Source organism: Thermothelomyces heterothallicus, assembly GCF_042370625.1.
Source record: "Thermothelomyces heterothallicus CBS 202.75 unplaced genomic scaffold P884_scaffold_28, whole genome shotgun sequence".
NCBI lineage: Eukaryota > Fungi > Ascomycota > Sordariomycetes > Sordariales > Chaetomiaceae > Thermothelomyces > Thermothelomyces heterothallicus.
Window position 1 is genome coordinate 389516 of NW_027192589.1, and position 27708 is coordinate 417223.

The 27708-nt window shown below is 56.6% G+C and overlaps 9 protein-coding genes across 9 annotated transcripts; 4 read left to right on the plus strand and 5 right to left on the minus strand.

Moving 5' to 3' along the window:
* Positions 1 to 83: 83 nt before the first annotated feature.
* Positions 84 to 1446, minus strand: P884DRAFT_250234 (maintenance of mitochondrial structure and function-domain-containing protein; the record flags this gene model as incomplete). The annotated part of the gene is made up of 3 exons (XM_069440636.1): positions 84 to 855; positions 915 to 1186; positions 1257 to 1446. 3 exons carry the CDS (start codon positions 1444 to 1446, stop codon positions 268 to 270), a joined length of 1050 nt encoding a protein of 349 aa, XP_069294519.1. The 3' UTR covers positions 84 to 267.
* A 605-nt stretch (positions 1447 to 2051) lies between these two features.
* Positions 2052 to 2441, plus strand: P884DRAFT_302682 (uncharacterized protein; the record flags this gene model as incomplete). Its single annotated transcript, XM_069444965.1, has 2 exons — positions 2052 to 2233; positions 2315 to 2441. The coding sequence occupies 2 exons, from the start codon at positions 2052 to 2054 to the stop codon at positions 2439 to 2441; spliced, it is 309 nt and encodes a 102-aa protein (XP_069294520.1).
* Positions 2442 to 7429: 4988 nt separating this feature from the next.
* P884DRAFT_230714 (adenylate kinase-domain-containing protein) lies at positions 7430 to 8940 on the minus strand. Its single transcript, XM_069439798.1, has 4 exons — positions 8768 to 8940; positions 8645 to 8697; positions 8414 to 8568; positions 7430 to 8331 (listed from the first exon to the last, which is right to left on the minus strand). The coding sequence occupies exons 1-4, from the start codon at positions 8919 to 8921 to the stop codon at positions 7866 to 7868; spliced, it is 828 nt and encodes a 275-aa protein (XP_069294521.1). The 5' UTR covers positions 8922 to 8940; the 3' UTR covers positions 7430 to 7865.
* Positions 8941 to 9871: 931 nt separating this feature from the next.
* On the minus strand, positions 9872 to 11406 carry P884DRAFT_230715 (uncharacterized protein). The gene has a single exon (XM_069439799.1). It carries the CDS (start codon positions 11285 to 11287, stop codon positions 10295 to 10297), a length of 993 nt encoding a protein of 330 aa, XP_069294522.1. The 5' UTR covers positions 11288 to 11406; the 3' UTR covers positions 9872 to 10294.
* Positions 11407 to 11656: 250 nt separating this feature from the next.
* P884DRAFT_230716 (40S ribosomal protein uS12) lies at positions 11657 to 12809 on the plus strand. Its single transcript, XM_069439800.1, has 6 exons — positions 11657 to 11728; positions 11813 to 11939; positions 12002 to 12077; positions 12163 to 12223; positions 12313 to 12423; positions 12478 to 12809. The coding sequence occupies exons 2-6, from the start codon at positions 11818 to 11820 to the stop codon at positions 12543 to 12545; spliced, it is 438 nt and encodes a 145-aa protein (XP_069294523.1). The 5' UTR covers positions 11657 to 11728; positions 11813 to 11817; the 3' UTR covers positions 12546 to 12809.
* A 2-nt stretch (positions 12810 to 12811) lies between these two features.
* P884DRAFT_230721 (UbiA prenyltransferase family-domain-containing protein) lies at positions 12812 to 14422 on the minus strand. Its single transcript, XM_069439801.1, has 2 exons — positions 14218 to 14422; positions 12812 to 14127 (listed from the first exon to the last, which is right to left on the minus strand). Exon 2 carries the CDS (start codon positions 14067 to 14069, stop codon positions 12834 to 12836), a length of 1236 nt encoding a protein of 411 aa, XP_069294524.1. The 5' UTR covers positions 14070 to 14127; positions 14218 to 14422; the 3' UTR covers positions 12812 to 12833.
* A 174-nt stretch (positions 14423 to 14596) lies between these two features.
* Positions 14597 to 19070, plus strand: P884DRAFT_332200 (uncharacterized protein; the record flags this gene model as incomplete). Its single annotated transcript, XM_069445768.1, has 3 exons — positions 14597 to 15051; positions 15114 to 18995; positions 19060 to 19070. The coding sequence occupies exons 1-3, from the start codon at positions 14781 to 14783 to the stop codon at positions 19068 to 19070; spliced, it is 4164 nt and encodes a 1387-aa protein (XP_069294525.1). The 5' UTR covers positions 14597 to 14780.
* A 733-nt stretch (positions 19071 to 19803) lies between these two features.
* On the minus strand, positions 19804 to 20294 carry P884DRAFT_302688 (uncharacterized protein; the record flags this gene model as incomplete). Its single annotated transcript, XM_069444966.1, has 2 exons — positions 19804 to 20039; positions 20165 to 20294. 2 exons carry the CDS (start codon positions 20292 to 20294, stop codon positions 19804 to 19806), a joined length of 366 nt encoding a protein of 121 aa, XP_069294526.1.
* A 5167-nt stretch (positions 20295 to 25461) lies between these two features.
* Positions 25462 to 26106, plus strand: P884DRAFT_209342 (uncharacterized protein; the record flags this gene model as incomplete). The annotated part of the gene is made up of 2 exons (XM_069438931.1): positions 25462 to 25737; positions 25804 to 26106. The coding sequence occupies 2 exons, from the start codon at positions 25462 to 25464 to the stop codon at positions 26104 to 26106; spliced, it is 579 nt and encodes a 192-aa protein (XP_069294527.1).
* Positions 26107 to 27708: the final 1602 nt, after the last annotated feature.

The window sequence follows — 27708 nt, forward strand, 5'->3', positions numbered from 1 at the left end:
GTGCCCGCATCAACGTGCAAAGGCCGAACAATTGCGGGAAGACTTTCTGGGTGAGCGCTGCATCGCAGTCCACAGACCAGTTTTCGGCTGTTCACGAGGCCCCTAGAAGAGGCACTTTTCTATTCTTCATCACATCACACACCAGTCCGAACCCAATGGCATTAAGATGGACCAACGTGCCCAAGCCATATGGGGCACTTGCAAGAAATTCGTACAGTCATTCACGCCCCTAGGTTCCCCTCCCCCCCAGCTCCTGGCCTGTCTAGGCTATTTCTTCTTCTCCTTAGACCCCTCTTTCTCCTTGTCACCGCCGCCTTCCTTGGCCTCGCCATTCCCCGCCGGGCTGCCTTCCTTCGCTCCGTTCTCGGACTCCTTCTTGGCCGCCTCCTTCTCCTCCTGTTGCTGCCGGTTCTGGATCTTGTTCTCGATCAGATCATGGAAGGCCGTAATCGCCCGGATGAGACTGCTCAGGTAGATAGCCATGAGCTGGTCGTTGGTCTTGACGCTCATGGCATAGTTAAGTTCGGTGTCGCCCTTGGCACCGTTCGCCGAGGCGCCCGGCTTCGGAGTGGAGAGGTTCGGTAGCAGATTGAACACGTCTTGGAGATTTCCGAGGATCGCATGGTTAACCGGGAGCTGCCCGTCCAGGACTTTCTGTAGGTACGCTTGAATGTCGCGCAGGCGGAGGTGAAGGCCCTGCAAGGACTGGAGCTGGTTGGTGACGCGGGTGGAGAGGGTGCCCACGGCTACATCTCGGATATCGCGAAGCAGGTGTTCGACGCCAATCTCCTCTGCCTCCTCGGCCTCAATGATTGTCGGCGTGTGCACAAAGGTCTTGGATGTCGTGGTTCCGTCCTGTTCAAACGCCCCGTTTAGCGAGGTCAAGGTGAGAGAGGAGCCACCGGGGCACGTACATCCTTAATCTCCTCCACGGCAAAGTACGCATCCGTCGGAACGCCAGACTCCTTCGGTTGCACGTCAATGATGACGAGCAGCGGGTTGGGCGTGTATCGCTTGAAGAGCTCGTTGATCTCGAGATCCGAGGCCCGCAGCTTCGGCCCCGAATGATACCACCCTATTAACTTCTCGCGCGCATTGACCTTCTTGAACATGTCGTTCATCGACTCGACGTAGTTGTGGTCCAAGAACCAGACCGAAGGGTCTTTGTCATCCTCCTCGAATGGGACTGTGCAGTTGATAGACTCGAGTCAGTGGGCGAGCAGAGGGGTTGTGGCTAGGGCGGGGACTGTTCTCACCTGCGAAGCTGTTCGACACGCGCACATTCTTGCCATCATTCTGCCCAAGCAGCACACCAACGACCCGCTTCGTCTTGCTCTTGTAGGCTTCTGTGCGGTTGTAATGGTCGACGACGGAGAGTAGCACCAGCGGGGCAACCGAGACGTTGCGCGTCACCAGCGACAGCGTCTCTGCGGTTGTGGCTGGCATGGCGAAGGCTTTGTGGGAAAAAAGTAAAGAGTCGACTGGGCGCTCTGAAATGTGCCGCCCGTGGTTCGCGGGTCGGAAGTTGGGGGATGTAAAGTGATTTCTTTTCGTCGGTTCTGGCTGCAGCTTGTTGTCGTCACGCAGCTCGCTGCCTCGCCGGATCCGGGTCAGTGCCCAATGAGGTATGGTCCGATGTTCCAGTTGTTGGTGGGCAGTGGTGGGCTGGTGGGCAAAGCTGCTGGAGAGCGCTTGGGCCAACCTGCCCATGGAAGCTGCCAACGCTGCTGCTTTAAGCAACAGGCCACCAAGGACCAGGGAGTGGGGCGTTTTGAGCTGCCCGTTTAGGCACAGCGACCTGCTGCAGGCCAGTCACGGCACCGCTCCAGAGCCGAAGAGAACACCCTTGTTAAAACGAGGAGGGGCTGCTCCTGTCGCAAGTTTGCCCAGCAAAGCTCTCTTGCCACCCTATAACTATCTCGTCTGTGACTCCAGGCTCCTGAACTCGACCGCGTTGAAGATATAACCGAGCACGCAACCGTTACGGCTTCCCAGCTATTTTGTCGGCCAATACTATCAGAATCGCCAGAAGAATCGGTGAAGCCTCCATCATGAGACTCTTCACGTTCCTCGTCGCAACCCTGACCCTTCTCTCTGGCGCCTTCGCCGCCGACATTCAGAAGTCGGTTCTTGTCACCTATCCGCCTGAGACGCCCGACTCGGTCGTGGAACAAGCCAAGAAGGCCGTTGTCGAGGCCGGTGGGGTCATTACGCATGAATACACTCTCATCAAGTAGGTTCCCGACAACAACAATCCTCCTCCATGAACCATCAGGTGTTTTGCCGTCGGGGCGCCATATGCTGACAAGAGCAGGGGCTTTGCGGCAAAGGTTGGAGAGAAAGTGATCGATTCAGTTTCGGCTCTAGGCAAGCAGTACCAGGTGCTTGTTGAGGAGGATCAGGAGGTCCACCAGATGAACGGTGGCAGCGTCGGGCTTTAAAAAGAGAGAGAGAGAGAGAGAGAGAGAGAGAGAGAGAGAGGAAGACACTTAAACACAACGGCCAAACACAAAACGACATGGCGACCACGAGCTACGAGATGCCTTGTTGGCGATGAATTATTGGAGGCAGAAGCTCCTAGTTTCTGCCACCTGGCAAGAGTGGGATTAGCAGCAGAGTGATTTCCATGGCGTCACGGATGGTTCAGCAGCCGGGAAATTGTTAAGTGTAGGTAGGATTCAATGGAGCTTATCTTCGGTACAAAGTATTTTCGATCCTGTTCAGTTCCTATCAACCCTTTGATAGTTGTTGGAAAGTGGTTTCCAACTGGAGCCGGCCGCTACATCGTGGGAGAACCAACACTGCGATTGTTCCAATGAGTAGCTCGTCGAACATCTTTCAAGCCGAATGCGACACAAAAGATGGCAAACAGAAGAACCAGAGGATGGAGTACACCATGTACTTAATGTGAAGCAGCCGCATAACACCCGGCCATTTCCCTAATGCTACGGAAGTCCGCCGACGCGGCTCTGGTTAATGCATAATGGCCTTCCGCATGCTCGCCCCCTGTTATCTCCCCCGCAGCCATTCGACAGGGCTATGGCTTCCTGCAGGGATTGTCCTCGGCGCGGTGGGGCCTACTCGAAAACGGACTATGAACAATGCCCATCTTCAGTTCGAACAAACACAACGCGGCGCGCGATGATGAAACACGGGAATCCAGGCTGAGGCAAGAGTTATCGCACAGCTAGTTTATCACCGTGGAGCTACTTGTTCACTTTCTTTAGAGATGCGCCATGGGCCTTGTGATATAAGAACAGGCCCGCAGCAGCTCCCGACGTCGCCTGGAGGGTCCTTTCCTTCTTCGCGTCTCCTTTCCCCGACCCCGGGGAGTTGAAGCAAACGAGCGCTTTTCATTGTGGGCGACAGCATTCTCGAACCACACCATAGCCATGGCGCAATACAGCCCCCTCACCCAGGCGGCCCTCTTGAAGTGGGCCAACACATTCGAAACGCGGCACAAGGCAGAGACGTTGCAGGACCTTCGCGATGGCATCATCCTCGGCGAGATCCTCGAGCAAATGCTCGCTCCCGAATTTCACTCCTCCAGCCTCATCCTGAATCCGCAGTCCGAGCACGACAATCGCCAGAATCTTGAGACCGTCTACCGTGGTCTGGCACGCTTTCTTCGCGCCGACAACCCCCTTCTCGCCCCGTCGCCCTCGGAATTCCGGGCCATTGCCGAGAACCCAACCGACAATGCTCTGTGCGAGTTCCTCTCGGCCTTCCTCACGGCCGCCTGCATGGGCTCGCTCTCGCGAACATACGTCCCCAAAATCCTCACCCTCGACAGCCAGACCCAGAGCGAGATTGCCAAGATCATCAACCAAAAGACCGAACTGCGAACGGACAGGGAGGGAAAGGAGGAGGAGGAAGAAACACGAGAGGACGAGGCCGTCGACACCAACATTGATATTCACGCTTTTAGGGATCCGGAGCTCATGGACGAAGAGCTGGAGCAGATGAAGGGCAAGGTCGACAGTCTCAAGAAGCAGAATGCCGATTTGCAGTCCCGCCTGGACAAGCTTATCGGAAGCCGAGAGGCCGTACTGAAGGATCTGAAGCTCGCCCAAGATGAGCTCACGGCTCTCAAAAGAGCCAGGGGCTCCGACGCCACCTCCGCCATCAAGGATCTGCGGAACGAGATTCGCGAGAAGATGGCCGAGATCGACCGGCTGGAAGATCTGCTGGAGAAAGAGATCAAACGCTCCACGAGACTCGAGAAGGAGAACGAGGCTCTGCGGGTCAAGGCTGAGAGGGTCAAAGACCTGGAAGACAAGGTCACAGTCCTCGAGCACGAGACGAGACAGCAGCAGCAACTGATCAAAGGTCTGGAGAATTACAAGAAGAAAGCCCAAGACCTTACCGCCATCCAGCAACGAAACCGTGTTCTGGACGAGCAAATACAACAGCTGGAGCAGGACCTTCGGGACTTTGAGGAGGTCAAGGCGCAGAACAGGAGGCTGCAGAAGGAGATCGAGGAGAAGGTCAGGGTCCTGAGCAACAACGAACAGGAGATCATCTACACGCTCCAGTCCAAGAACGTCCTGCAGGATGCCAACGAAGAGCTGAAGAGGAGGGTCGAGTATCTCGAGTCGAAACGGCAACTCGATGAGAGCACCATCAGAGAGCTCCAGGAGCAACTTCAACTCGGCGACATCCCCCAGCCAGGCTCCGAGAGCCCGGGCATGTCGGCCACGAATCTCAGCCTCGAGCAGGAGCTTGAGACCAGCTCAGATCCCGCCGTCGCCCTCCGCCTCGAGGTCCAACGCCTCAAGGCCGAAAACAGCCTGTTGCGCAACAACATGGCCGTGGCCTCGGAGAACGAGAGGCTCCGCAACGAGCTCAGCATCGCAAACCAGAAGGTAGACCACTACCGCCTGCAGTGCACAGATGCCATGGAGAAGCACGCCGTGGCCCAGGAACAGATCAACGCGCTGGTCGATAATGCCTGCGGCGAAGGGTTAGTATTTGTCGTCAACGCCCTCTTGGGCGCAAACCCCAGCCTGCACTTGCTGATGCCAAACTACTTCAGGGATTCCGCCTTTATCAATATGCGTAGGAACCTGCTCGACACCACGCGCGACCTCGAAAAGGCCCGCAAGCGTATGCAAGAGCTCGAGCGCGAGGCTGCCGACCGCGAGCGGGAGCTGCTCCGCCTCAAGACAGACCGTATGTTGCAAGGATTCTGCGAGCATGCTTCTTACCTTCAACGTGATCCGGATGCTGACCAAGGCTTTGCCATGCTCACAGTCGACGCCATCGGCCAAGATCAGACGGCCGCCCTCGCCGCGCTCAAGTCGTCGGACGAACTCATCTCCGAGTCGCTGCGGACCGAGCTCGAGGCCACGCGCAAGCAGCTCGCCCAGCGGGCGTTTGAGCTCGAGCAGATGAAGGACCAGCTCATGGGAGCGTTGGTGTCCAAGGATAAGGTCCAGAAGAGGTTGGACGACGCGCTTGCTTCGTCCGCCGCCGACCAGTCTCACGGTGCCCAGGGCGAGTCTTCCCGGGCCAAGGGCAAGAAGGAAGACGCGGAGAAGATCGAGAAGCTCAGGGCTGCGCTGAAGCAGAAGATCGAGGTGAGTAACGGCGTGGTCCCGACCTTAGATTCACCATATATGGCCTCCTTCTTGGGGACGAGCTTCCCTAACAAGGCGGTGTGGCGGCCAACCCCGCCATCCTGCGTGCCTCTTGGTTGCGAGGAAATCAAGCCCGAGAAAGAGAGGACGTGGTGCAGAAGGGAAGGCTGGCTCGGGAGACTGTTGCGTGCCAGAGCATCCTGATTGCCCCAGCAGCTTCCCGTACCCCCTCTTCTTTCCACCCTTGTACTCCAGGGTGTCGGGCATGACCCTTCATCGTTCCAGTCGTTATCGGTTTCGGCATTCTGCGTATGATCAAGATGTTAATGGACTATCCCGACAGCAATTGGAGAAATCGGAGCAGGAAAAGTACGACCTCCAACGGCGGCTCAAGCTCGCAGAGAGCGGTGGCGCATTCGCCGCGCACAAGGTACGATTCAATTGCCTCCTCGTGTTAACGTACGTGACCATCGCCGGCGGACTAACCTTCTTCTCGCCGCAGGCTGCTACGGACCAGATCATCAAGAACCTGCAGCGCGAGAACGCCATGATCACCAGCGCGTGGTACGACCTCACCAGCCGTCTGCAGAGCAACCACGTCGTACTGCAGAGGAGGCACGACGCACCTCGGAGCTGGTTGAACAAGCAGAGGCAGATGGTCAACGGTAAGCAGCGCATCACTGAACCCCCCCCCCCCCTTTTTTTTTTTTTTCAGCCTCCTCACCTCTTCTCTTCTTCCTTTATCACGCCCTTGATGCGGAGCAATGATTTTGAACCGGCCATGCTGATTCGTTATGTGTTCGACTCTTTAGCTACGCCGAGGAGATAGTGGTATCCGGAGTGTTAGCAGCTTCTTCATTTGCGGCGCGGTTGCCTCTTTGTGCTCTACATCTCCTTCTCGTGGGCGGGCGGGCGCGCCGGCAGGCTGTTCTGGTCTTTGCTGAGCATAGCGTGGGCGTGGGTCTTTTTGCGGGAGAGGTGAGACTGGCGGCTCGTCAGAGTCGTCGTAGTCGTCGTAGTCGTCGTACTGAGTGAGGCGTAGTTGTTGTTCATTGCTGGACAATGACGACGACGACGACTGACGGCGCTATGTATATTGCGTAGTGTTGGGAAAGGGTTTTGCGTTTTGTTGATTCTCTGCCCGGTCCAGTTCTTTAGAGTCACACACACCGAGCTTGGTTTGCATACTTCTCTCTAGAGTATACTGCAGGAGGAGGAGAGGAGGAAGGGGTAGATGGTTCTTCTACCTTTGTTGTTGATGGCGGCAACTTTACGACATGAGCTCGCTGGTTCGCTTTGAACCCGCGTATTTCCTACACATCCTTCTTAGATATACCCCTTGAATAGATAGATCATAATCAGCCTCCTTGTTCCGAGCTGTTTCTGCCTCAGAAAGTGACTGTGTGCCCGAATCAAGGGGCCGATCAATTGCGAATTTGGTGACTGGCTGGAGAGAGCTACGAGAGAAGTCGGCAATGGGGCCTTTCATTTTTCTGGTTGCCACGATATCATCCTTCGGTTTGTACGGATTAGAAGCAGTGGATAGAGGCGAATCTCGAGTGCCTCATGAAATCGTCAATCCCGTCCTGTCAGGTATCCCAATCAGTAAAATTCTCAACACGCTTCTAGCGTTCGCCCGGCAGTTTCCTTACTCACTGTGAGCCCTTCGTGTATACCCTCGGATATCGGGTTGTCTCTGAACGGACAGGGAGGGCCTACTTCAGGTATGAAATGTTCGTTCCGCTCAATGACCACTTTACCACAACGCCAAGCGCTCGCTTGCACATATATGGAGAATGGTTAGGAAGAGCGCATGTTGCTGAAAGCGGCATTTTGCGATGATGAAAATTGGCCATTTTGACAGGGAGCCGGAATGCACTCTTCAAAGCAGGTGTAGTAATAGGTTAAGCATTTCTACAGTGTGTTAGAGTACAAGACTTCATTCACACGAAGCCCGCCATGCCGGCAGATCCCGCCTTGAGATTCGTCACGGCCGACACTGGGTATATATGCCGATATTCCGCAACTCCTTTCCTTTCGACGGCACGTGCAAGAAGTCCGTCCATCGGATGTGGTTGGGAGACGGAGACGACATCCGGAATTCGTCCCCCTCCATTCCGGCCTATCAACCGGTCGTGGAGATTCTCCGCTCGTCCGAAATACCTCCCGTCAACCGCGACCAAACTAAAGCAGCATGTCGAGGTCCCGCCGCCTCTGATCCCTGCCGTCCCGTTTCGTCTCGGTTCCGCCCCCGTCCCCAGCCCAGTCCGTACCCGCGCCGCCCATCTACGAGCTAGACGCGAGCCTGTTCAGGATGCCACTGCCGGCAGACTTGGCCTTCGCCTTGTCGCCGTCGAAGATGGCCAGCAGGCTGTTCCACACCTGATTGGGCGGCTGGGCGGCGTCAACGGCCTGCCAGATACCCGTCTTCTTGTAGTAATCGACGACCGGAGCGGTCTGCTTGTGGTAGGTGGCCAGGCGCTTCTTGAGGGCTTCGGCGTTGTCGTCGCTGCGCTGGATCAGCGGCTCGCCGGTAATGTCATCGGTCATGGGCACCTTGGGCGGGTTGAAGGTGGTGTGGTAGCTGCGCCCGCTGGCAGGGTGGACAAGGCGGCCGGTGATGCGGGAGACCAGCAGCTCGTCGTCAATCTTGAGCTCGATGGCGTGCTGCAGCTCCTGGTTGCGCTCGCGCAGCATCTTGTCGAGGCCTTCGGCTTGCGGGACGGTGCGCGGGAAGCCGTCGAGAATGAAGCTGAGGGAGGGCGGGAAAGGAAAAGAAGAGCTGTCAGCGCACATCGCATGTCTGTCACCAACATGCAGCAAAACCAACGTACCCGCCCTTGCACTCCTTGTTGTTGTCTAGCTCCTCCTTGATCATGCCAATGACGATGTCGTCGCTGACAAGGCCGCCGGCATCCATGATCTTCTTGGCTTCCCGGCCGAGAGGCGTCTTCTTAGCAACTTGGGACCGCAGCATGTCGCCCGTCGCCTGGTGGTTTGTTACGAGAAGCGATTAGCGGTAACAAGTCTCTCGCAGCGGTGCGGAAAACACCCAATTGGCTTACCAGGTGGCAGCAGTTAAACTTCTCCTTGATCTTGGGCGCCTGCGTCCCCTTTCCTGAGCCGTGTGAGTGCAATTATTCGCGCGCTTTGGGCGGCCGTCATCGCGGCCACGTGGGCTCACATACCGGCACCGGGAGGGCCGATGAGGATCATGCGAATCTCCTCCGCCGTCTTCGTTTGGCTAGCGCCAAACTGCTTGTTCTCCAGGGCCTGCACCCGGCTCTCGATGTTGGCAATGATGCCTTGAAGGCGTTTGACTTCGTCGTCGAGGTATCCCATCTTGTCCGGTATCGGCTGGTGTTGATCAAGCAGGAAAACGAAACCGGGCAAAAAAAGACGGATTTGCGAGAGACGGAGGAGGAGCTAGGAGAAAAGGTTGGAGCGCAATTGACCACGCGAAGGTTGAGAAGCGGAGGGTGTGCACTCCAGATCAAGAGGCTGGCTCCCGAAATTTTGATGGGATTCGCCGGTTAGTTACGAATATACCCAGTCCTTGGCCGTTAACGCGGACGGCTTTTTTAGCCCGAATCGCAGGGGGACAGGCCCAGCGCAAGGGAGTGAGTGGGTTGCGACATTCGCCGAACGAGCCAGGATGTTGCACCTGCCCGGAGTTCACCTGCTGTAGTTAACTGACTAAGTGGTACCTTCGGTACGATTGGTATGCCAATGCATCAACCTAGTTATCGGCCACACTCCGTACTTCAACTCCCCATCCTCACTCGCAGAACCAAGGTTCGTTCCTTCCATTGCACCGCATCGGGACTTTTGCTTTTTCTTTCTTCATTTTCAACTCTTTTTACTTATTCTAATTAGAATTTCCGGAACATTGGGCTTTACGTGACGCTGGCTCATATCCTCCCTGCACTCTTTCCGCCCCGTTGCTCTTCCTGCTCCCTCTCATTCAGACACGGCTCTGTCTGTCTAACGTTGCAGCTCCCGTCCGGTCCGCCGAGGTCCCTTGGGGCGAGCTAGGGTGCGCATCATAGCACCCTGCGAGCCGAGCGGCAAACCGGGTGAAAGGCTGTGAGCGGGGCGTTGGGGAAGCCCCACAGCATGTGGCAGACAGGCTCAGCTCAGCTTCAGCATTTCTGCAAGAGTGTGCTTCGTACACTAGCTCCCGCCCGTACCACAGTACTACATAGTACAATCTTCACATGCTGCAGAGTAACTTGGGACAGACAAAGTTGTGTACCTCCGTTATTTGTAGTCTAAACCCGTACAGCTGGCTCGTCCGAGACGGCTGCGGTGTTTGTATTGACAAAATTTGTCTCGGGCCGTGATTTGTCACTCGATACACCTAACCTGGAGTGACACGTGCACATTATTCCAAATGGAATCCGCACCTACCGGGTCACTGGAAGCTATCCCTCAAACAAGTTTCTGCTCACCGAGGAGGTTCAGTTGGCACACAAGCCCAGACCCTCGCGCAGAACCAAGTCAGTTTTGTGCAAGCCGCAAAGTACTGACACCACGAAACGCATCGGGCGAAAAGACGGCGACAAACCCAAACACTGAACTCCGTGCGTCTCCCAACGCCGTAGCAATGCAAAGTTCCAGTGAACCCGAGAACAACTCGGGGATATCAGAGGACACCGCTCTGGTCCCCATGCCACACATAGCCCCCAATGAATCAATCCCTGGTGATGTCTCTGTCAAGTCTTGGCGCTCTGCTGGACGCTTTCGTCTCCGTCCCCCCAAAGCTCCTTGCTTTCCTGTTCAACAGCGCGCATAGCGATCGCGACATCCTCCAACTTGGCAACCACATCCAGCACCCCCCGACTTACTCTCTGAAAATATCGATCATTTGCCTCCCTCCGCTTCCTCGCCAATAGGATATCTACCTCAGTCTCTTCCTCCATCTCTCTCCCTTGCCCTCCTCCCCCAGCACCGGCCATCCCAAGCCCGCTGCTACCAGGTCTCGCAGCACTCCCCGTCCCGACCGTACTTCTTCCCCCCGCGCCGCCCCCGCCCGCGCCCGCATCCGTGACCACGCTCCGCCTCCCCTCCGACACACCGGCGCCGACCTCACCCGCCTTACCGCCAGCGACCGAACCGCAGCCGGCCCCCGCGCCGGCGGTGGTCTCGATCGCCTCGTCCGCCTCGCTTCTGGCCCACGCCTGCGCAAGCGCGATCTGCGCGGCCCGCAGCTCGTCCAGCTTGCGCTCGTGGTCCGGGCCGAAGACGCGCGCGCTGCCCGTCGCCGCCGCCGCGGAGGCAGTGGTGGCAGTGGTGGTGGTGGTGCCGCCCGCAGAGAGCTCCACCGCCTCGAGGGTGGCCTGCATCTCCGCCCACAGCGCGTCGGTGCGGTCCGTCGTCGTCCGGGTCGACTCCCTGCTGTGGAAGGAGGGCACCGAGCGCACCGGGACGGGAACGGAGAGGTTGAAGTTCAGGCCGCCCGGCGCCGCCGCCCCCGTGCTCGGGCGGGAGGAGCCGGCTTGCGGGGTCGTGGAGGCGTCGTTGGCCGTGCCCTCTCCTCCCGCTCCTCCGTTTCTCCCTCCTGCGCTTTTCGACGTGAATGGCGATGCAGAGGAGGATGGGGGCCGGGCACCTGGTGGCCCTGAAGCGCCGAGTGGGGAGACAGGGGAGCCCGAGGGGTGCTGAAGAGGGTCGCGAGCCTTGGACTTTGCTTTTAAAATGTGTGACATTTCTGCTACATCTTTGACTGTGCGTAGGAGACTACAAATCGTTGTTCAAGGGAGAACACGGGTTGAGGTTTTGTTGCTCGTGCCGTTCTGCAACGGCTAGCTGCCTTGCGCGGTAGGTGTTGTAACCGTTTGAACGAAGTATTAACAGGCGTAAGGTATGCAGTATAGAGTTAGTTACTGCGTAATCTTCAGATATGCAATCGAAGGGGCGCGCCGGCCAGTAAAGCGAACAAGGCGCACTGGCCAGTCAATCCTCGCTTACCTAGTACTACACTACCGCCACATGTGTGGGGGCTCGTGGCCTGAGGCGGGACAGGCTTACCCAATCCGGAGGCTAGGGTTTTCGCCCTACCGTGAAACTCGCCGTCCGCCAAAAAACCGGCATCCGCGAACTTCCCAGATCACGAACCACACCCAGAGCCCGCGATCATCAACAAGTCGGTACGTCACATCCCCAGCATCGCCATTGCGACCCATATCGGCTCCCTCTGTTCGCTTGCGGTCTCTAACTTTGCGGTTTTGCAGCAAACATGTCCGGTGGAAAGCCTCGTGGTCTCAACGCGGCCCGCAAGCTGCGCAACAACCGCCGTGAGCAGCGGTGGGCTGATTTGTCCTACAAGAAGCGTGCGCTCGGCACCGCTTATAAGTCCAGGTTCGCAGCGATCGACGGATGAGCCGAAGAAACCAATTCAGCAGGGACTGACATGGAGGTAGCCCGTTCGGTGGTTCGTCCCACGCCAAGGGTATCGTTCTTGAGAAGGTTGGCGTTGAAGCCAAGCAGCCCAACTCTGTACGTCAATCTCGCCGAAGACGATTCTGCACGATTCCGAGTCCGGAGATTCAGCAGGCTAACCAACCGGTGGTGGTATATATAGGCCATTCGCAAGTGTGTCAGGGTTCAGCTCATCAAGAACGGCAAGAAGGTCACCGCTTTCGGTACGACTCCCCGATCCGATCATGCGAGGACGAGGCTGCGAAAGCCACGGAGTCCGGTTCTAAATGCCTAAACGCTGACATTCTCCTAGTCCCCAACGATGGTTGCTTGAACTTCGTCGACGAGAACGACGAGGTCCTCCTCGCCGGTTTCGGTCGTAAGGGCAAGGCCAAGGGTGATATTCCTGGTGTCCGCTTCAAGGGTTCGTTCATCCCTCTTAATGTAACGTTGCGCGGCGGTCGCTAACCCCTACCAGTTGTCAAGGTCTCTGGTGTCGGTCTGCTCGCTCTCTGGAAGGAGAAGAAGGAGAAGCCCAGGTCATAAATGCGGAGCGCACGAAAAAAAATGGCGTCAGTTCGGCATGAGGAGTCTGCGAGGCATTCTTACATTGGCATTCCACCAGGTTGGGGAATCTGGGCACTTACGGTAGACATGGTCCGAAAATAAGAGATCATCAAGCCGAAACAGCAGATGCTTGCATGTTTGGCAACGGCGTCATGTAATGCTGGGTGTTCAGCGCGGGTCTTGGCGCTGGATTTATCTTCTAAACAAAGTTTATGGTACATGAGGATCTACCAGACAGGCCCCATCGAACAGGGCCCCCCAATACAATCACGCCGACTCCTCACCGTCGCTCTCAGCATATCGTACAAGGTAATCGGCCGCCAGTCCCAGGGTGATGACGCCGCCCGTGATCCAGCAGCCGTTGACGAACCACCACCAGCAGTCCTTGACGCTCTTGAGGTTGACCCTCTTGATCATGACGCCGAGCGTAACCAGGGCGCCTCCGCAGCTCCCGACGAAGAAGGCCGGACCGGCGCCCGCCGCGATGCCCGCGCCGGCCAGCAAGGCAACCTGCGTGAGCGCCAGGCCCGTGAGCACCTGCTTCGTCTCCTTGTCATGCTTGAGCGCGATGCTCTTGATGCCCGCCTTGGCGTCGTCCTTGATATCCATGTGCGCATAGATCATGTCGTACAGCACCGTCCACGCGACGTTGGACGAGTACAGCAGCGCGGCCGCGGCCTGCGCCGCCCCGTTGTGCAGCAGGTCGACGCCCAGGGCGGGGAAGCCCATGATGGCGCCCCAGGAGAAGGTCAGGCCGAGGACGAGCTGCGGGTAGTACGTGATGCGCTTGGCCAGCGGGTAGGTGGCGACGAGGAGCAGGCTGGGCGTGGCGTAGAAGAAGCACGCGGGCGGGAACTGCAGCAGGATGGCTAGCCCCGCGAGCAGCTGCGCGCCGGTGAAGACGAGGCCCCGGAAGGGCGTGACGGCGCCCCGCGCGATCGGGCGCAGCCGCGTGCGCGCCACGTGCGGGTCCAGGTTTCGGTCCCAGAGGTCGTTGATGGTGCAGCCCGCGCCGCGCATCACGACGGCGCCGGCCAGGAAGAGGAGGGACGTGCCGAGCACCGTCGGCGGCGGCGTCACGGGCGCCGCGAGCGGGGCCGCGAGGAGGGTCGAGAAGAGGCAGGGGAAGAAGAGGTAGTAGGACCCCGTCGGCTTGTCGAGGCGGATGAGCTCGGCGTAGGGGACCCACGAGCGCGGGAGGAGGGAGAGGAGGCCGGTCTGCGGAGGCCTGTATTCCGGGCCGGGGATGGGATCGGAAGGGTCAGTCGTTGCCGTCGAGAGGAGTCTGGTACTGGTGTGGTAGGCGACCAGTGCGCGCGGGGAGGAGGATGAGCCCGTGTAAAGGTCGAGCGCGAGTCGCCGAGGAGTCGAGAGGCACCGAGACCCCCGAGTCGATGAGGGTAATGATGATGATGGGCGCCATGGCTTGTGAGCATTTGCTGTCTGGGAAGAAAACGCGCGCCGCAATGGCAGCGCGAGACGCATTCGGCAGGCTGACATCATGGCGCCTGTCCCGATGCCTCTGTTTTGAAAGTGTGCCCTGGCTTCCCCCAATACACTCCTTTTTTTTTTTTTTTTTTTTTTTTTTTTTGGCTTCTTCAGTCCTACTTGCTCATCTCGCGAGTCATAAAAAAGGAGCAGAACCACTCACCTCGGTCAACCCCTACGCAAGTTTATGGTTGGGAAAGGTGACGCTAATTGCGATTGAACCCGCTCCTTTGGACTAAAGCGAGCCCTAACCTTAGAGCTAGCAGCCTGTTTTATTCCATTCTGCCTTTTGGCTTCGAGACAGAGAGAAACTTGGGTGCTAATTTCACTTGATATTCACATGTAAACCGTACAATTCTGGACTGTGGTTGCTCTGGGTTCGAACTTCTTGTCAGCAAATTTCGGCCCCGTTCAGAGCTCTAATCACTCCTCCGTGTTTTGATTGGCTGCCCTTCCGCGCTGGCGTCTTTCCATTGGCCATTCTCCTCGACTTTCTTTCACAACGCGATTCCACGCTCTACCTAGCCAGCCTTTTGGAAGGCACCGCGCATTCCTCCCCGCAAGTGCCGTATGCCAACCAATGCCTCTTTGACCGTCGCAACGTGCGACGGCACTCGCTACAAAATGCAAAGTGACCAAGCCGAACTTTGTTTTCGAATTGCCGCCATCTGATATTTCTCGATCCCCTTGACCGGCGCGCTGTTGCGCCCCGCGCGAACCGTCACCATGCGGACCGCTCAACATCCGCAGGCAAAGTTCGACCCTATCCCGCCTGATCTCGACTTGCACGCTCTTGTCGAGAGGACCCCCAACTTCCATTGGGTCTTGCGAGTCTCGGCTGCTCAGATCCGCAACATCGGACCACAGGAATTCGAAAGGCTGGTGTTCCTCCATGTCGTCCATGGCGGGAAGCCGCTGGTTATCGAGAAATGGAACGACCGGTTGCCCAGGTCGCTTTTCAGCGCGGAGTGGTTGGAGCGCACATACAACAAGAAACGTGTGCAGCCATCAATTTGTGTCTGCTGTAGTGGGTGGGCGTGCCAGCTAACGATGGAGCAGCCGAGAATGTCCGGGATCTAACGGGCCAAACCGACATTCCGATGACACTAGGTCATTACCTACGGTCAATGAAGATTCTCACGAACCAGTGGACGCCAACCAATTTTCGCGATGAGCGACGGCAACGACTCTATCTGAAAGACATGGACTGCCCCCCCGAGTGGCAGCAGTACCTTCAGCGTATCATCCCGCCCAACCTGTTCTACATGAACGAGAGCATCGACGAACGGGCCGGCAAAGCCCGGGGGGATTCCGACATGGACATCTTCCAGGAGGGACGATCTATCGCACCTGCCGGTGACCTGATGAGCAGCCTGCCCGAGGAGATGCGCGCCCAAAACCTCATGTGCTATGTCGGCCACGAAGGCACCTACACCCCTGCGCACCGGGAAATGTGCGCCAGCCTGGGCCAGAATATCATGGTGGACGCGTCAGGCGACGAGAACGGGGAGAAACCGGGGAGCTCGATATGGTTCATGACCGAGACCAAAGACCGCGAAGTAGTACGGGAGTACTTTCTGTCCATGTTGGGTCACGATATCGAAATCGAGAAGCATTTCGCCCAGATCAACGCTTGGAAGAAGGCGACATTTCCCGTCTATATCGTGGAGCAGAAGGTTGGTGATTTCATCCTCGTCCCTCCCCTGGCTCCCCATCAGGTCTGGAACCGCGGCACCAGGACCATCAAGGTCGCCTGGAATCGGACCACGGTCGAGACGCTGCAGCTGGCGCTGAGCGAGGCCCTGCCGAAGGCGAGACTTGTCTGCCGGGATGAGCAGTACAAGAACAAGGCCATCATCTTCTATACGCTCGAGAAGTACTACAAGGAGATGGTGGAAATGGAAAAGACAGCCGACATCGGCTTGCTCGGGTTCGGCCAAGATCTCATCAAGAACTCGACCCGGATGAAGCAGATGGCGGCCGATTTCAAGGCACTCTTCCAGCTATACACTAGGATCCTGATCGACGAGATGTTCGCCACCAGGGAGAAGGAGGTCGAGTATATCGAGTACGACTCCAACATCACCTGCTCCTACTGCCGAGCAAACATCTTCAACCGCTTCTTGACATGCAAGCACTGCGTACGCCAGCTAGTCAACGGAGACGAGGACACGTATGACATTTGTATGGAGTGCTATGCCATGGGCCGCTCGTGCTTCTGCGTTTCCAACCTCAGCTGGTGCGAGCAGTGGCGCTGGTCGTACCTAGTTGACCGGTACGAGACTTGGCGAGCTTTGATCATCAAGAACGACGGCTACATCAACTTGGAAAGCTCGCCCCTTCCGCTAGAGCTCGCTAGAAAGAGGTCCGGTAAAAAGTCAGTTGCCCAGATTTGCCAGGAGCAACTTCGGATGCGGCCCTGGAAGGATATCACTCAAGTCAAAGAGCCATCCGAGCGTGAGGAGTCGGACGTCGAGGTTGATGACAATGGTAGGCCAGTGAAGAAGAGGAGAAAGAGAAAGGCAAAGAAGGGCGACGTGTACCGCTGTCACGTCTGTCAGCACAAGGACTACACCTACAAGTTGGCCTTCTGCTCCAACGAGGGATGCACCGACGCGTACTGCTATGGTGTGCTCTACAGGGCCTTCGACTTGATGCCCCAGGATGTGATGCAGAACGAGCATTGGCAGTGTCCCAAATGCCTCAAGATCTGCAACTGCGCCGCCTGCCGTCGAGCTGGAAACGGCGTTCCTTACATTCCCAAGACCACCTTACTCGGACACGACACCCGGCGGATCGCAGACGACCGCAGCGTCGAGACCTTGGTCGACTTCCGTGTCCACAATCTGATGTGGCTCAAGAGCGTCGGTGACGAAAGTCGAAGCCTGTCGAGCAAGCGGATGCAGAGGCTACAACAGGCGGCTGAAGCCGAGAAGGCGAAGCAAGCAGAGCTCGCCAATCAGATTCCTGCCCTACCCGACGGTGCACTTGCAGAAACCCTGGATGCCGCCATGCAGCAACCAGTTGCCAACGGGTTCTCTCATCAAGACGGAACGCAAGCTTCCGGCCCGACGCCCGTGGGAGACTATATCGCGGCTCCGGGAGCGCCTGATGGACATCATCAGCAGAATGGGGACCATGGAGTTCCGCCCGCCGAAGTTGCTGACATGTCCATGGTCGTGGCTGAGGATCAGTCCTCATACCCAGACCCCTCCGTGCTTGGCCGGGAACGAATGCTCGGAATGGGTTATTACGAACAGGACGACAGTCCTGACAAGATTCTTTTCGATCCATATCAAGCGCCCTCGGCCGATAGTATGTTGTTGGTCGACGATCAGCCGGAGATGTCGGAGTATTTTAGGAAGCAAATTCGAATCGCGAAGCGACGGGCTAGACAGGAAGGTGATGACGATCCGGACTTCCAAGTACCACGGTCTCATCATAGGAAGAGGCCCAAGCTCGGCCCGGAGCCCCAACGAGATGAGCAGGAAATTGCCCTGAGCAATATGGATCCGGCTTTGTTCGACGGCGATAGGACTGTGAATGATGTTCCCATAGAAGACCAAGAGGCTAGGCCGGTTCAGTCTGAGGCGCCGGCAGAGGCTCCACAACAAACGAGGGCTGAGTCGGTCGAAGCAGCGGAAGAAACAGCTGAGGTTCAGAAACCACGCGCCTATTCCCCCAACCGACCTGCTCTCAGGCATGCCCGACCCAAGATCGGGTATAAGGACGACGAAAACGGCGAAGAGGAGTTCAACGAAATTGTCGTTCCCCGCTCGCCGAGGGCACTGGAGGGCATTGCGAGTTACAGACCCGAGGACGCCAACAAGGATCCCCTCGACCTGGCGTCGGCGGCCATCTTCACAATGACCAGCGGTGCCACATCAGCCGCCCAAGACTCCGGCTTAGCTGGCCCCCCTAAGAAGCGGGGCCGACCGCGGAAGTCGGACGTATCGGGAGCGCAGAGCAATGCTCCTCCAGTTCCCGAGCCGGAAAAGCCAGCGAGGCGGCGTGGCCGCCCCCCTCGAGCGCGCCCTTCCCTTGACGCCGAGCCTGAAGCTGAGGACGACGCGGACCTCGATGCCCAGCTCGCCCAACAACTTGACGCGCTCGACGAAACAGGCGAGGTCATTATTCGCACGGAGACGACACCACCGAATGAACCTGTGGCGTCCACCGGCCCAAGGAAACGGGGCCGTCCGCGGCGTAACCCGCCGCCAGAGGCTCCGGCGAAGAAGTCGGCTATAACTATCGAGTTGCCGTCTCAGTCTTTGGTGTCTATGGCCGACAAAATGCGGCCCAAGGGAAAGAAGTTCAGGATCGGCCGGCGCGAAAATTTGGAGAGCGCCACGCCGCTGACATCTCCTAAACATGATACTAGAGGAAGCAGCACTCACGAGGCTCAGCCTCAACCAGCCGCTGAGGAGAGGGCCAAACCTGGAAAGGAGCAAGCGACCCGAAGTGGAAGGGACCGCGAGAACGGAGAGCAAGATGAAGACTTTGATCCAAACGCGGAGGAAGAAGAGGTGGTGTCGGATGAGGCAGGCAGCCCGTCGCCATCGCCAACTTCGTCTGCTACCGCGCGCGTCCAGCCCGAGATGTTGCCAGAGTCTGATGGCGCCTTTGCGCCGAGCAAACCCGACACACCGCCTCCCGCCTCCTCTATGGCCGCACGGGAAGCACCTCGCTCAACATCCCCCCCACAGGGATCCGTCGCCGGGTCAGAAGGTGAAAATGAACCCGAACCTGGTGTCAAGCCCGAACCATCTCCACCGCCGTCCCAGCCGCGTGGCCCTTCTGGTCCGACCATCGTTAGGCTCGGGGACCTGGACGAGGAGGAAGAGGACAGCAGTTACGGAGAGGGTGGGTCGCCGTCGCCCTCGGGGTCGACGTCTGGATCTGATGAGGAGGAGGGCGGTGTGACCGGCGCGCAGGAACCGAGTGATTCGGACTCGGAGGATGACGAAGATATACCTGCGAGGCCGACTCTGGCGAGCCGGGGCAGAGGAGGGCTGAGAGGGAGGGGTAGAGGAAGGGGCAGGGGCAGAGGGAGGGGACGGGGTAGGGGGATGTGAACCTGAAGTAATGTTTGGTATTTTGTCGATTTTGAGACGGTTTCACGGTCTGGTAGGATAGGAGGCGTACCATAACCGGGCGACGTTCTGGTGCAGCAGCGGCGTCTTGGGAAGAGGACCTACTTGCCTCCGGTCTTCGATAACTGGGGGCTGTGTGGCTCCTGTGAAAGGGCAACCGGAAGAACGTTGATATTTAATGTCTCAGAGAAACAGTACAAGGTCGTGCAAAATGGCTCAATACCTAGAGTCTCGGTCTCTGACATTACAGATATGAATTCGATGCAATTGAACAGAACAAACTCCCTGCCGCGCCTTTGTCCCCCTTCCTTTCCTGATAAATGTAGTATATACATACAGTACAATCGGGTCACTCCCCTTTTCCTTTCCGGCTCCCCGTTTCTCTCTAGTTGTATGTAGTAGATTACAACCCTTCATAAACCTAATCTGCTCAAGCAATGCAAACCGTCAGCCAAAAAAAAAAAAAGAAAAGAAAAGAAAAGAAAAAGAAGAAAATCCCCCGCCAATCTAGTTGACAATGCGAACCTCATCCCACTGGGAACAAACTCGTCCACAGGTAGGGAAGATGGAAGGAAGGGGAGAGACAAAGAGGGACAGAGAGAAAAAAAAAGGATCAAAGAGAAGAGAGAGAATATAGAACATATAGGGCGAGAAAATCACAAACCATCGCTCATGCTGGTCCGGTTCTTGCTCGTCTCCTCGGCGCGGTTCTTGGTCTGCTCCTGCAGCCGCTTCATGGCCGCGGCGCCCGACTCCCTGGGACCCAAGCGGTCCGCCTTGACGATCTCCTCGCTGACGGAAGCCAGCTCGGGCTTCCAGTGGCCCTGGCCCCTCTTCTGCTTCTCGAGCGAATCCTGCTTGTGTCGCTCCAAGCTGTCGGGATCGGGGTCGACTGTTGGGAGGGGAGGGGGGGAGGGGTTGCGGACGCGCGCAAAGAGAGGTTGCCTGGTTAGCTGCTGCCGCTTCTGGGTGGGTGATTCATTTGAATCTTGCTCTCTTGGGGGTTCTGTAACGTACTGGAGGCGGACTCCTTGAGGAATGCGCGCGGCGTCTGGCTGAGGCTCCGGCGCGCGGTACTGCTTGTCAGGGAGACGGTGGAGGGACGGAACGCCTTATTGGCTGTGGTGAGAAGGGCGCGAGCAGACATGGTGGTTGATTTTCTGCTTGTTGCTTTTCTGGTGTGGGAGCGAGATGAGGCAAGGATTCTTTCGTGTTGTAAGTGGTGGCTTTGTGGTGGTTGTTTTCGGGCAAACGGTTCGGTAGGACTGACCCAGTTTGTGCAGGTGAGGATCAATTGAGGTCTGGTAGTGGATTTAAGAATAGAAGAGAAACCTGAGCTGTTCCGATATATCAATGACCTACAGACTGTGGTTGAAGGCAGTTTGTTTTGTAGTACTCCACGAGGGGTCCAACAAGGCATGGCAAGCTGTGATGACGTCACTCACACAACAGCTTGGCTCGCGCTCTTTTTCGCTCTCTTTCTGCGGACCATCACCACCAAACACGAGCAGCAACACCTCGGCGGTTGTAAGATGGGCGGATCCGCTGCGCATCATTAATGGTGATTGGGCTTTACTTTTATCCTGAGCGTGAACGAGTACCATCGCCGAGGAGTCATTGCTTACTACGAGTCTGTTCCCCTTCGCCGAATTGTGCTTCTCGACTTAGAAATCTCGAGGGCTAGCTAACTCGAGCGCCTCCGCCAATCCCCCCGTGTTCCTTTCCACAAAAAAGTCCAGTCCATCTGTGTACGTCTATTCGAGTAAAGAGTATCCTTCGGCCCACTGCTTCGGGACGGAAGGAAGGAACCGACACAGCGAGGATAGCGAGCGAGGATGCAAACAAAAGAACTTCGTGAAGACGGTTAAAACCCGTAAGAGCATTGGAGTGTCCCGGTCTCCAGGAACGCGGCCGGAATGCTCCCACACCTACCGCCAAAGCCCGATACAGAAACCAGGTACCGAGTAATCCGTACAGAACCTAAACTTGTGACAGGGAAAACGCGGCAGACGGCCTGAATCCGATCTGGTCGGCCCGGGCCAAGGTCCGGACGAGGCCGCCTGTTTCCGACGAGTTAGATTTAGCGGCTAAGAAGTCGCCCCGAAACAGAGACCGGCCGAAGGATGAGCGTTGCTAGACTAATTTCCACGGTTGGCCGATCTCCTGACCTCGGGGGCGAGGTAAGATCGGTCAGGTGACTGGTTGACTCGTCTGCCTGAAGGTAAAAGTGAGATGAAACTGAGCTTGCCCGTCCCGTGATTCCGTTCTCAACAGAAAAGTCTCACACGAGATCAAAAAAAAAAAATTCTCAGCTGAAATCGCGATGCCTCACCGAGTTTTTCTTTGTTAGATAGCGGACTTGCCGGTCTATTTCGGACCGCCGGCAGAAGGTCTCGGCAATAGCCACAGAATGCTTCGTTAGTGGAGGTCCATTCGATGGAGATGACCGAGAATGGCAACCGACCCCCACCAAAATCGTCGTCCTGAAGGTATTACCAACTCAGCGATCCAGCTGTGGAATTGCATTTCCAGGCAATGTGTACGTCGAGAAGCAGGCGAGACTCGCAGATTACCCTCGTTCGCTCGAGCCTTGCACGGCAGAGTCACCTCTTAAGCCCGCCTTGCTGCAGCTCTCTATCGAACAAGGTTAAGGTATGTAATCCGTACTTAGTTGCACGCGAAACTGCAGATGCGGTCCGAGGGAGATGCAGCGGGGGAAAATTAATTGTTTGCTCCCCCTTCCCTCTTGCAAACCTTGCCAACCCTCCAGGGCTTGCTGCGCCGTCTGACAATGCATCGTCATCTGGGGAAAAAGCAAGCTGCAGGCATCCAAATGGCGTCGGTTTCGGCCACCACCACCACCACCACCACCCGCTCACTGCCACCACTGTCGGGGGGCTCGCCTAGCGAGCATATAGGAACGGCAAAGAGCGGTGTGTGGCAGTGTGCACCAGTGTGCACCCACAGCGCAATGTGACTCCTCCCTGCAGTTGGATGCCTTGCTATGGAGTACCTACCTTAGCGTACTGTAGAGCTTGTGAGTTGAGGGCGTGGAAACGAGTGCTTCGGCCACCCGGTGGCCCGCGCCTCGGGGCCTCGATTCTGAGATCGTTCTCTTGGCCTCGATGCACAGTGCTACCTCGACCAAGACGGCACGGTCGAGAGCATCTCGGAGCTTCTCCACGACGGTCCCGCCTGGTCACTATCTATAGTCGTTGATTGACTCGGAGCACATCAAGTTTGTCAGAGCTTAAGGTTTTTTCGCCTCGTCGTATCCGCTCGTGCCGGAGGCCAGGTTAGACATTCTCGCAAAACCTAACGTCTTAGACCCTAGACGTTGCTGCTTTCTTTGGAAAGGGAAGCAACTAGGCTTTTGTTAACTCACGAGAGCACTAGCGTATCGTTTCATCGCAATCGCACTACGGTAGTTTCATTCAGGAAATGAACTAACTACCTATGTCTGCAAGGCAGCACGGCAGCTACGTGCCTGTCTGCCTGCCATGCCGGATCGAACTATGCATTGCTGTTGCATTCGACGCAGAGGATGCAGAGCCGGCGAATGGCAGACCTTAAACAGGGCAAGAGAGGGTGTCTATCTCTCTGACCTCGCCTTGCTTGTTTCGTCAAGAGCTGCATTGAGCTGGGCGAAAAAGGTTGGTCTGCAGGCTCCTCCTCTACTCCTCCTCTCGAAACGACTCTAAACATGTTTAAGTTTTGGATGGTTCAAAGAGGCCCCGGGGGGGGGGGGGGGAGCGGGCGCAGACGATGCCGGGCATTTAGGTTTCAGCCCTCACAATGCCCCTCCCATTCGTTCCGGGTTCTAACGCTGATAACCTATGCTCAAAGCCTGGAACAGAGCGAGATGAGCGCTCCGCATATAACTAATGATTGGCTCTCTATGATATTCATCCTGTCACTGTTAACAACTTAAAATAGGACGTACGTTGTTAGTGTTTATGTTCGAATCTTGTACCCCGCTTCAGGCACGAATACTGCACTCTGTAGTACCTTTACGGATCACGACACTGCACGACCACCTCCTTCACCTCGAAACGTCGACATGCACCTCTTGATCCTCTTGATCCCCGTGTGGATGCGTTGAAACGCAGCCCTGACGGGATGGGTTATAGGCGAGGACAGTTCTTACGGAGGGCGTAATCCCGGTGGGTTGACCGCCAAAACCGATGAACACGACAAACATTCCACCCCTTTTTGTCACCCCACCCACCACCTATGGGGATGTCTCGGGAGAGTGGGGAGGTGCTACTTTCGATTTTGATGATAGGGCTCACACCCGACGGCTTGGCGGCTTGTTCTGCGTCTCGTTCTGCGGGACTAAGTAGAGGGCACTACGGAATACTTGCGGTTTTCTGTACTTTTCGGCTCCGGAGTGTGTAATGTTTCTCTAACTGACGACGAAGACGTTTCGCCCGAGTGTCTGGTCAAGTGTTTCCTTCGCTATACATCGCTCGCCGACGGAAAAGGCGGATCGATCAGACACTTGCGACCCGCATGCCAAGCCGAGCATCGGCTGCCTCCTAGGCAAGACGTAAAGGTTCCTTCCTGCTTGGTACAGCAACTACGAGTAATTCATTCGTGCGGAGTACGGAGTACCGCTTATTGATCGCTTCGGATATGATCCTCCTCGTCGGTTGCGTGGATGGTGGTAGTTATTTTGGCGAAAAAGGGCAATCGCCGCTAGATGGGGCTACGGCCGGCTTTGTAGTTAGATCCTTTTAACACGATCGCCCAAAGGTATCGACGTAATCTACTCCGTACGGCTGGTGTAATAATTTGCTGTAGCAGATCGTAAAGGATACGGTTGAATCCAGCTCAGCCATATCTGGCTTGTGGGCATGTATGTTTTGTACACATGTGGGTACGTAAGGTAGGTACCTATGTAAATACAGTATATGTATACCGTCATAGTTGTTGCATAGTAAACAATTTCTTCATGGCGTACGGAGTACGGACCAAGGTATTAGAATGGTTCGAGACAACCTAGTGGCTCATGACTTCATCGGCGTCTTTCGCAGTGCACGAATAGCCAGTCAAGACCTGCGGGCGCACAACTGCTGGCGGCATGGAAAGCTTGACTGCCCGGTGGTCGGCTGGATTGATCTGCACCTCGAGCCGCCCGGCGGCCCAATTGGCCCAGGAGCGCCAATTTCAGCATCGGTCGGCGCCTGAGTGCAGCGCTGCCGCCCGTGACACCGTCATTCACAGCATCCGGCCGGGCCCGCTTGCTTTTGCGGCAACGGGTCCGGGTTCCACCGCTCTCATCATCGATGAATCGGTGCTACGTTCGGAGGCGCGAAACGAGTGCATCGCAGTGTACCCTACCTGCCAATCTCGTAGTTATTATTTCTGAAGTATAGCTCCGGACCCTTCATTCAAATAGCGGAATCATCGTGCATTGCGAGGGATGGCTCGAGAGACGTCGACACCGGCACTCGTGAACCAGTGCCGATGTTCTGCGAGACTTGGCCGCTCACGCTTGGACGATGAAGATGGAGCCCGTCATCTTATCGCGGCCACGTCGGGCGACGGTTGTGGAGGGGGGCCCCGGCGGAGCGAGAGGATGGCCTGTCGGCTTTGCAGCAACAGCGCCTCAACAGCGGCTTGCAGCTCCAACCAGGAACGGGCGGGCGGGCCTGCACTGTCCACGCCGTTTCCGGCACTGGTTGTATGTTAGTGAACTGCACTGGGCCCGAATTGCAACGACAGCTTGTCCAGCATTCTAGCCCGTTTTCGGCTTAGTGGTGGGTCATCTGTCCAATAAACGACAGTGTAAGATCCACTTACTGATGCAGTCGCCACCCAGCCCGCAACCCGGAGTGGCCAGCCCCTCAGTGCATTGGCAGACCGTGGCAGGTGAGTGTGTTCGCCCGGGGTCCTGCCTCGTTCGTGCATTAGCGCGACCCTAGTTGCGCCCCCACCACCTTCATCTGTCCAACCCTTCGCCCGCTCCGACTTGTCCCTCCTTCCCTCGCCTCTTCTTTACTTTTTACCTTGAACAACCCATCCCCACGTCCCACCGAAATACAACCACAAAATTGCTTCCCCAACCTCCAAAATCGCCCCAACAGTCACCAGCGACAACTTAACGAACCCTTCGCCAGCCCAGTCCCACCTAAAAAGAGCGCGTGTTGCATCTCAGCTCATAGAAGGCGGGTGTTTGTTATTGTTTCGCCTTGTCCGATCTGATCCTTGGGAATCACGCCACGCCAACTTGCTCCAGCTTCAACCATCTGGCCAGCCGTCAAGACGACTTCAACGTCCTGGTGCTTCACCCCGTTGGTTCGCCAATCATAATGTCTACCTTCTATCATTTCAATGCCCACCAGCAGCACCCGACGCCGGCCGCAGCCGCCTCTGTCTCACACAGCCACCATGGAGGGCGGAATCGCAGGGCGCCGAGGCTATCCGTTGCCCAGAATCAGCAGAAACAGTTTCGGGGTATCAAGAGCATGAGGGAGCTTACCGACACCGCGAATCTCTCGGCTTTCCGCATGCGCTTCGAGGCCGGGCGGTCGTTTGACCTGGAAGACGACATGGAGTTCTGCCCAAACCTGTTGACTGAGAGCGATGTGAGTCCTCCCATGTGCCCCTCCCCCCGAGTCACTACGGCAAGCGGACTGACATCTGGGTCAAAGCTCGTCTCGATTCACAGCTCTGCGTCGGAGCGGTCATCATTGGCGAGTAACTCGCCGCAGGGCTCGCCGACCCAGCAGCCTACCCAAGTCGCCTCGGGCTTCATGCTGCACTCGGCGTCTCCAGCCTTTGTTCCTCCGCCGTATCAAACTCAGCAATCGGCCTTGAAGCTCCACCAGCCTTCTGCTACCCGTCCCCGCAACGCCATCCCCATCGTTAACCCTGCTACCGGCATCTCCGTGTCGAGCCCGTCGCCCTCGGCGTCGCCCGCCAGGATGCAGCAGTCGGTCGGTCGACGGTGGTAAAGTGGTCGACGTCTCGCTTCTGTGACGCCCAGACACCACTTTGGCTTACCTGATTCCGCCGTCGCCGTTGCACTACGTTTGCAAAATCACTGCGCGCATTCGCTCATTCCGCAGTTGCTCATCTTGGCGGGCACCGACATCCAGGCTGGCAGGCATCGAATTTTTTTTCCACCCTCTGGCAGGCGCGGGTGACGAACAAAAGTTTTCCGAGGTCGACTGGATCTTCGACTTGGCAACCTCACGATAACCCACCTGTACAAACAAACACTCTGATCGGCATATTACCATTCCCTCCTTCGCAGCGACAATACGTTGGGATTCCGGACGGCGCAATGAGAGAATAATCGATACCTGTTTCGCAAAACAAATCTTCCGGATACGGTGTTCCCGCCTCTCAAGGTGCGGACTGCGGCTTCTTTTTTTCCTTTTCGACTACGACGAAATGGGCGTTTCTCGGCGGTTTTTGCATTCTCGTCAAGCCAGCTTATTTTTGCATCGGCGTCTCGCGGCGGAGTTCTTCGGTTTGCTTGTTTCTCTGATACCATGCATTTGGTGTTTTGGGCGTGCTCTTTTCTCATCATCACGGAAGCGGCGACTTTTTCATCGTTACGATCAAAAGTCTAACGGTTCACGGGTCCACGATTTCAAAGAAAAAAAGAATATCGACATATAGAACGACTTCTCGGCGGATAGGTGGGAGGTGTCTGTTTCGCGCGGCCTGGGTGTTCTCGATCTTTTGAGGGACTACATGGGCGATTATCTCTCTGGTGTAGGGCGGGCGGCAAAGACAATTGTGCGGGCTTTGTTGTTGTTGTTGTTGTTGGACATCTCGGAAAGAAAGCTGGTATTTCCGGGTCGGTTTTGGGGCTGGGGCAGGATGAGGAGTTGGGTTGATATTTTCCCTTTTTCTTCTCATGTCCAGTCCTCCATTTTGGCTTCGCTTGTATCATGGGTTGATGGTGGGCAAGCCGCGAACGGGGCGCCCATCCTTATATCCTTTTTTATTTTTTTTCTTTTCTTTTTCTTGTCTGGATTTTTTTGGAGCTGCATATCGGATACGGTTACCGGCGGGAAGGGGAAACGTTCGCATATCTTGCTTGCTTGGGTCCCTGGGTTGTCTGGAGGCTTCACTTATTGCACACCTATTCGGAGCTGGGATCGCTGGGGTTGGTTCAGCATTCAGGACTCGGGAGCGGGCGCGCGTGCGAAGCGTTGTGTTGATGTCCACTGTCGGGTCGGGTCGGTCGGGTCGGTTCGGTTCGTTTGGGCCAGGTGGCAGGTGTTTTGATGGAGCGACTGGATTCTCTGTTCGAAAGCTGTTGTGGGATGGTTGGATGGTGTCTGTGACTTGAGGTGTGTCGAACTGCTTTTCCTGGCTTATCCCCCCGGCTCCGGCTTTGGCGGCAGCGCGGCGTTTTTGTATGCCACAATATTGAAGCGCGCAAGCAAGCAAGCGATGCTCTGGTTACGGGAATTGAAATATGGCGACATGTTGCGCCTCTTCGCTCTGATTGCAGTGCCCCACCCCTCTTGGTGACAGTTCAGGTTGTATCGTGAGCGGCATCAACCTTGTATTGTCTTGTGACCATGACGGCCTTCAGG

Bases quoted from the DNA above. Each gene is read 5' to 3' on its own strand.
- P884DRAFT_230716 (XM_069439800.1), top strand. From the start codon at position 11,818: ATGTCCGGTGGAAAGCCTCGTGGTCTCAACGCGGCCCGCAAGCTGCGC. The intron at 11,940-12,001 runs GTTCGCAGCGAT...ACATGGAGGTAG, and splicing joins GGCACCGCTTATAAGTCCAG to CCCGTTCGGTGGTTCGTCCC. The intron at 12,224-12,312 runs GTACGACTCCCC...ACATTCTCCTAG, and splicing joins CAAGAAGGTCACCGCTTTCG to TCCCCAACGATGGTTGCTTG.
- P884DRAFT_230721 (XM_069439801.1), bottom strand. From the start codon at position 14,069: ATGATGTCAGCCTGCCGAATGCGTCTCGCGCTGCCATTGCGGCGCGCG.
- P884DRAFT_230715 (XM_069439799.1), bottom strand. From the start codon at position 11,287: ATGTCACACATTTTAAAAGCAAAGTCCAAGGCTCGCGACCCTCTTCAG.
- P884DRAFT_230714 (XM_069439798.1), bottom strand. From the start codon at position 8,921: ATGGGATACCTCGACGACGAAGTCAAACGCCTTCAAGGCATCATTGCC. The intron at 8,698-8,767 runs GTATGTGAGCCC...CACACGGCTCAG, and splicing joins CATCGGCCCTCCCGGTGCCG to GAAAGGGGACGCAGGCGCCC. The intron at 8,332-8,413 runs GTACGTTGGTTT...GCCCTCCCTCAG, and splicing joins AACAAGGAGTGCAAGGGCGG to CTTCATTCTCGACGGCTTCC.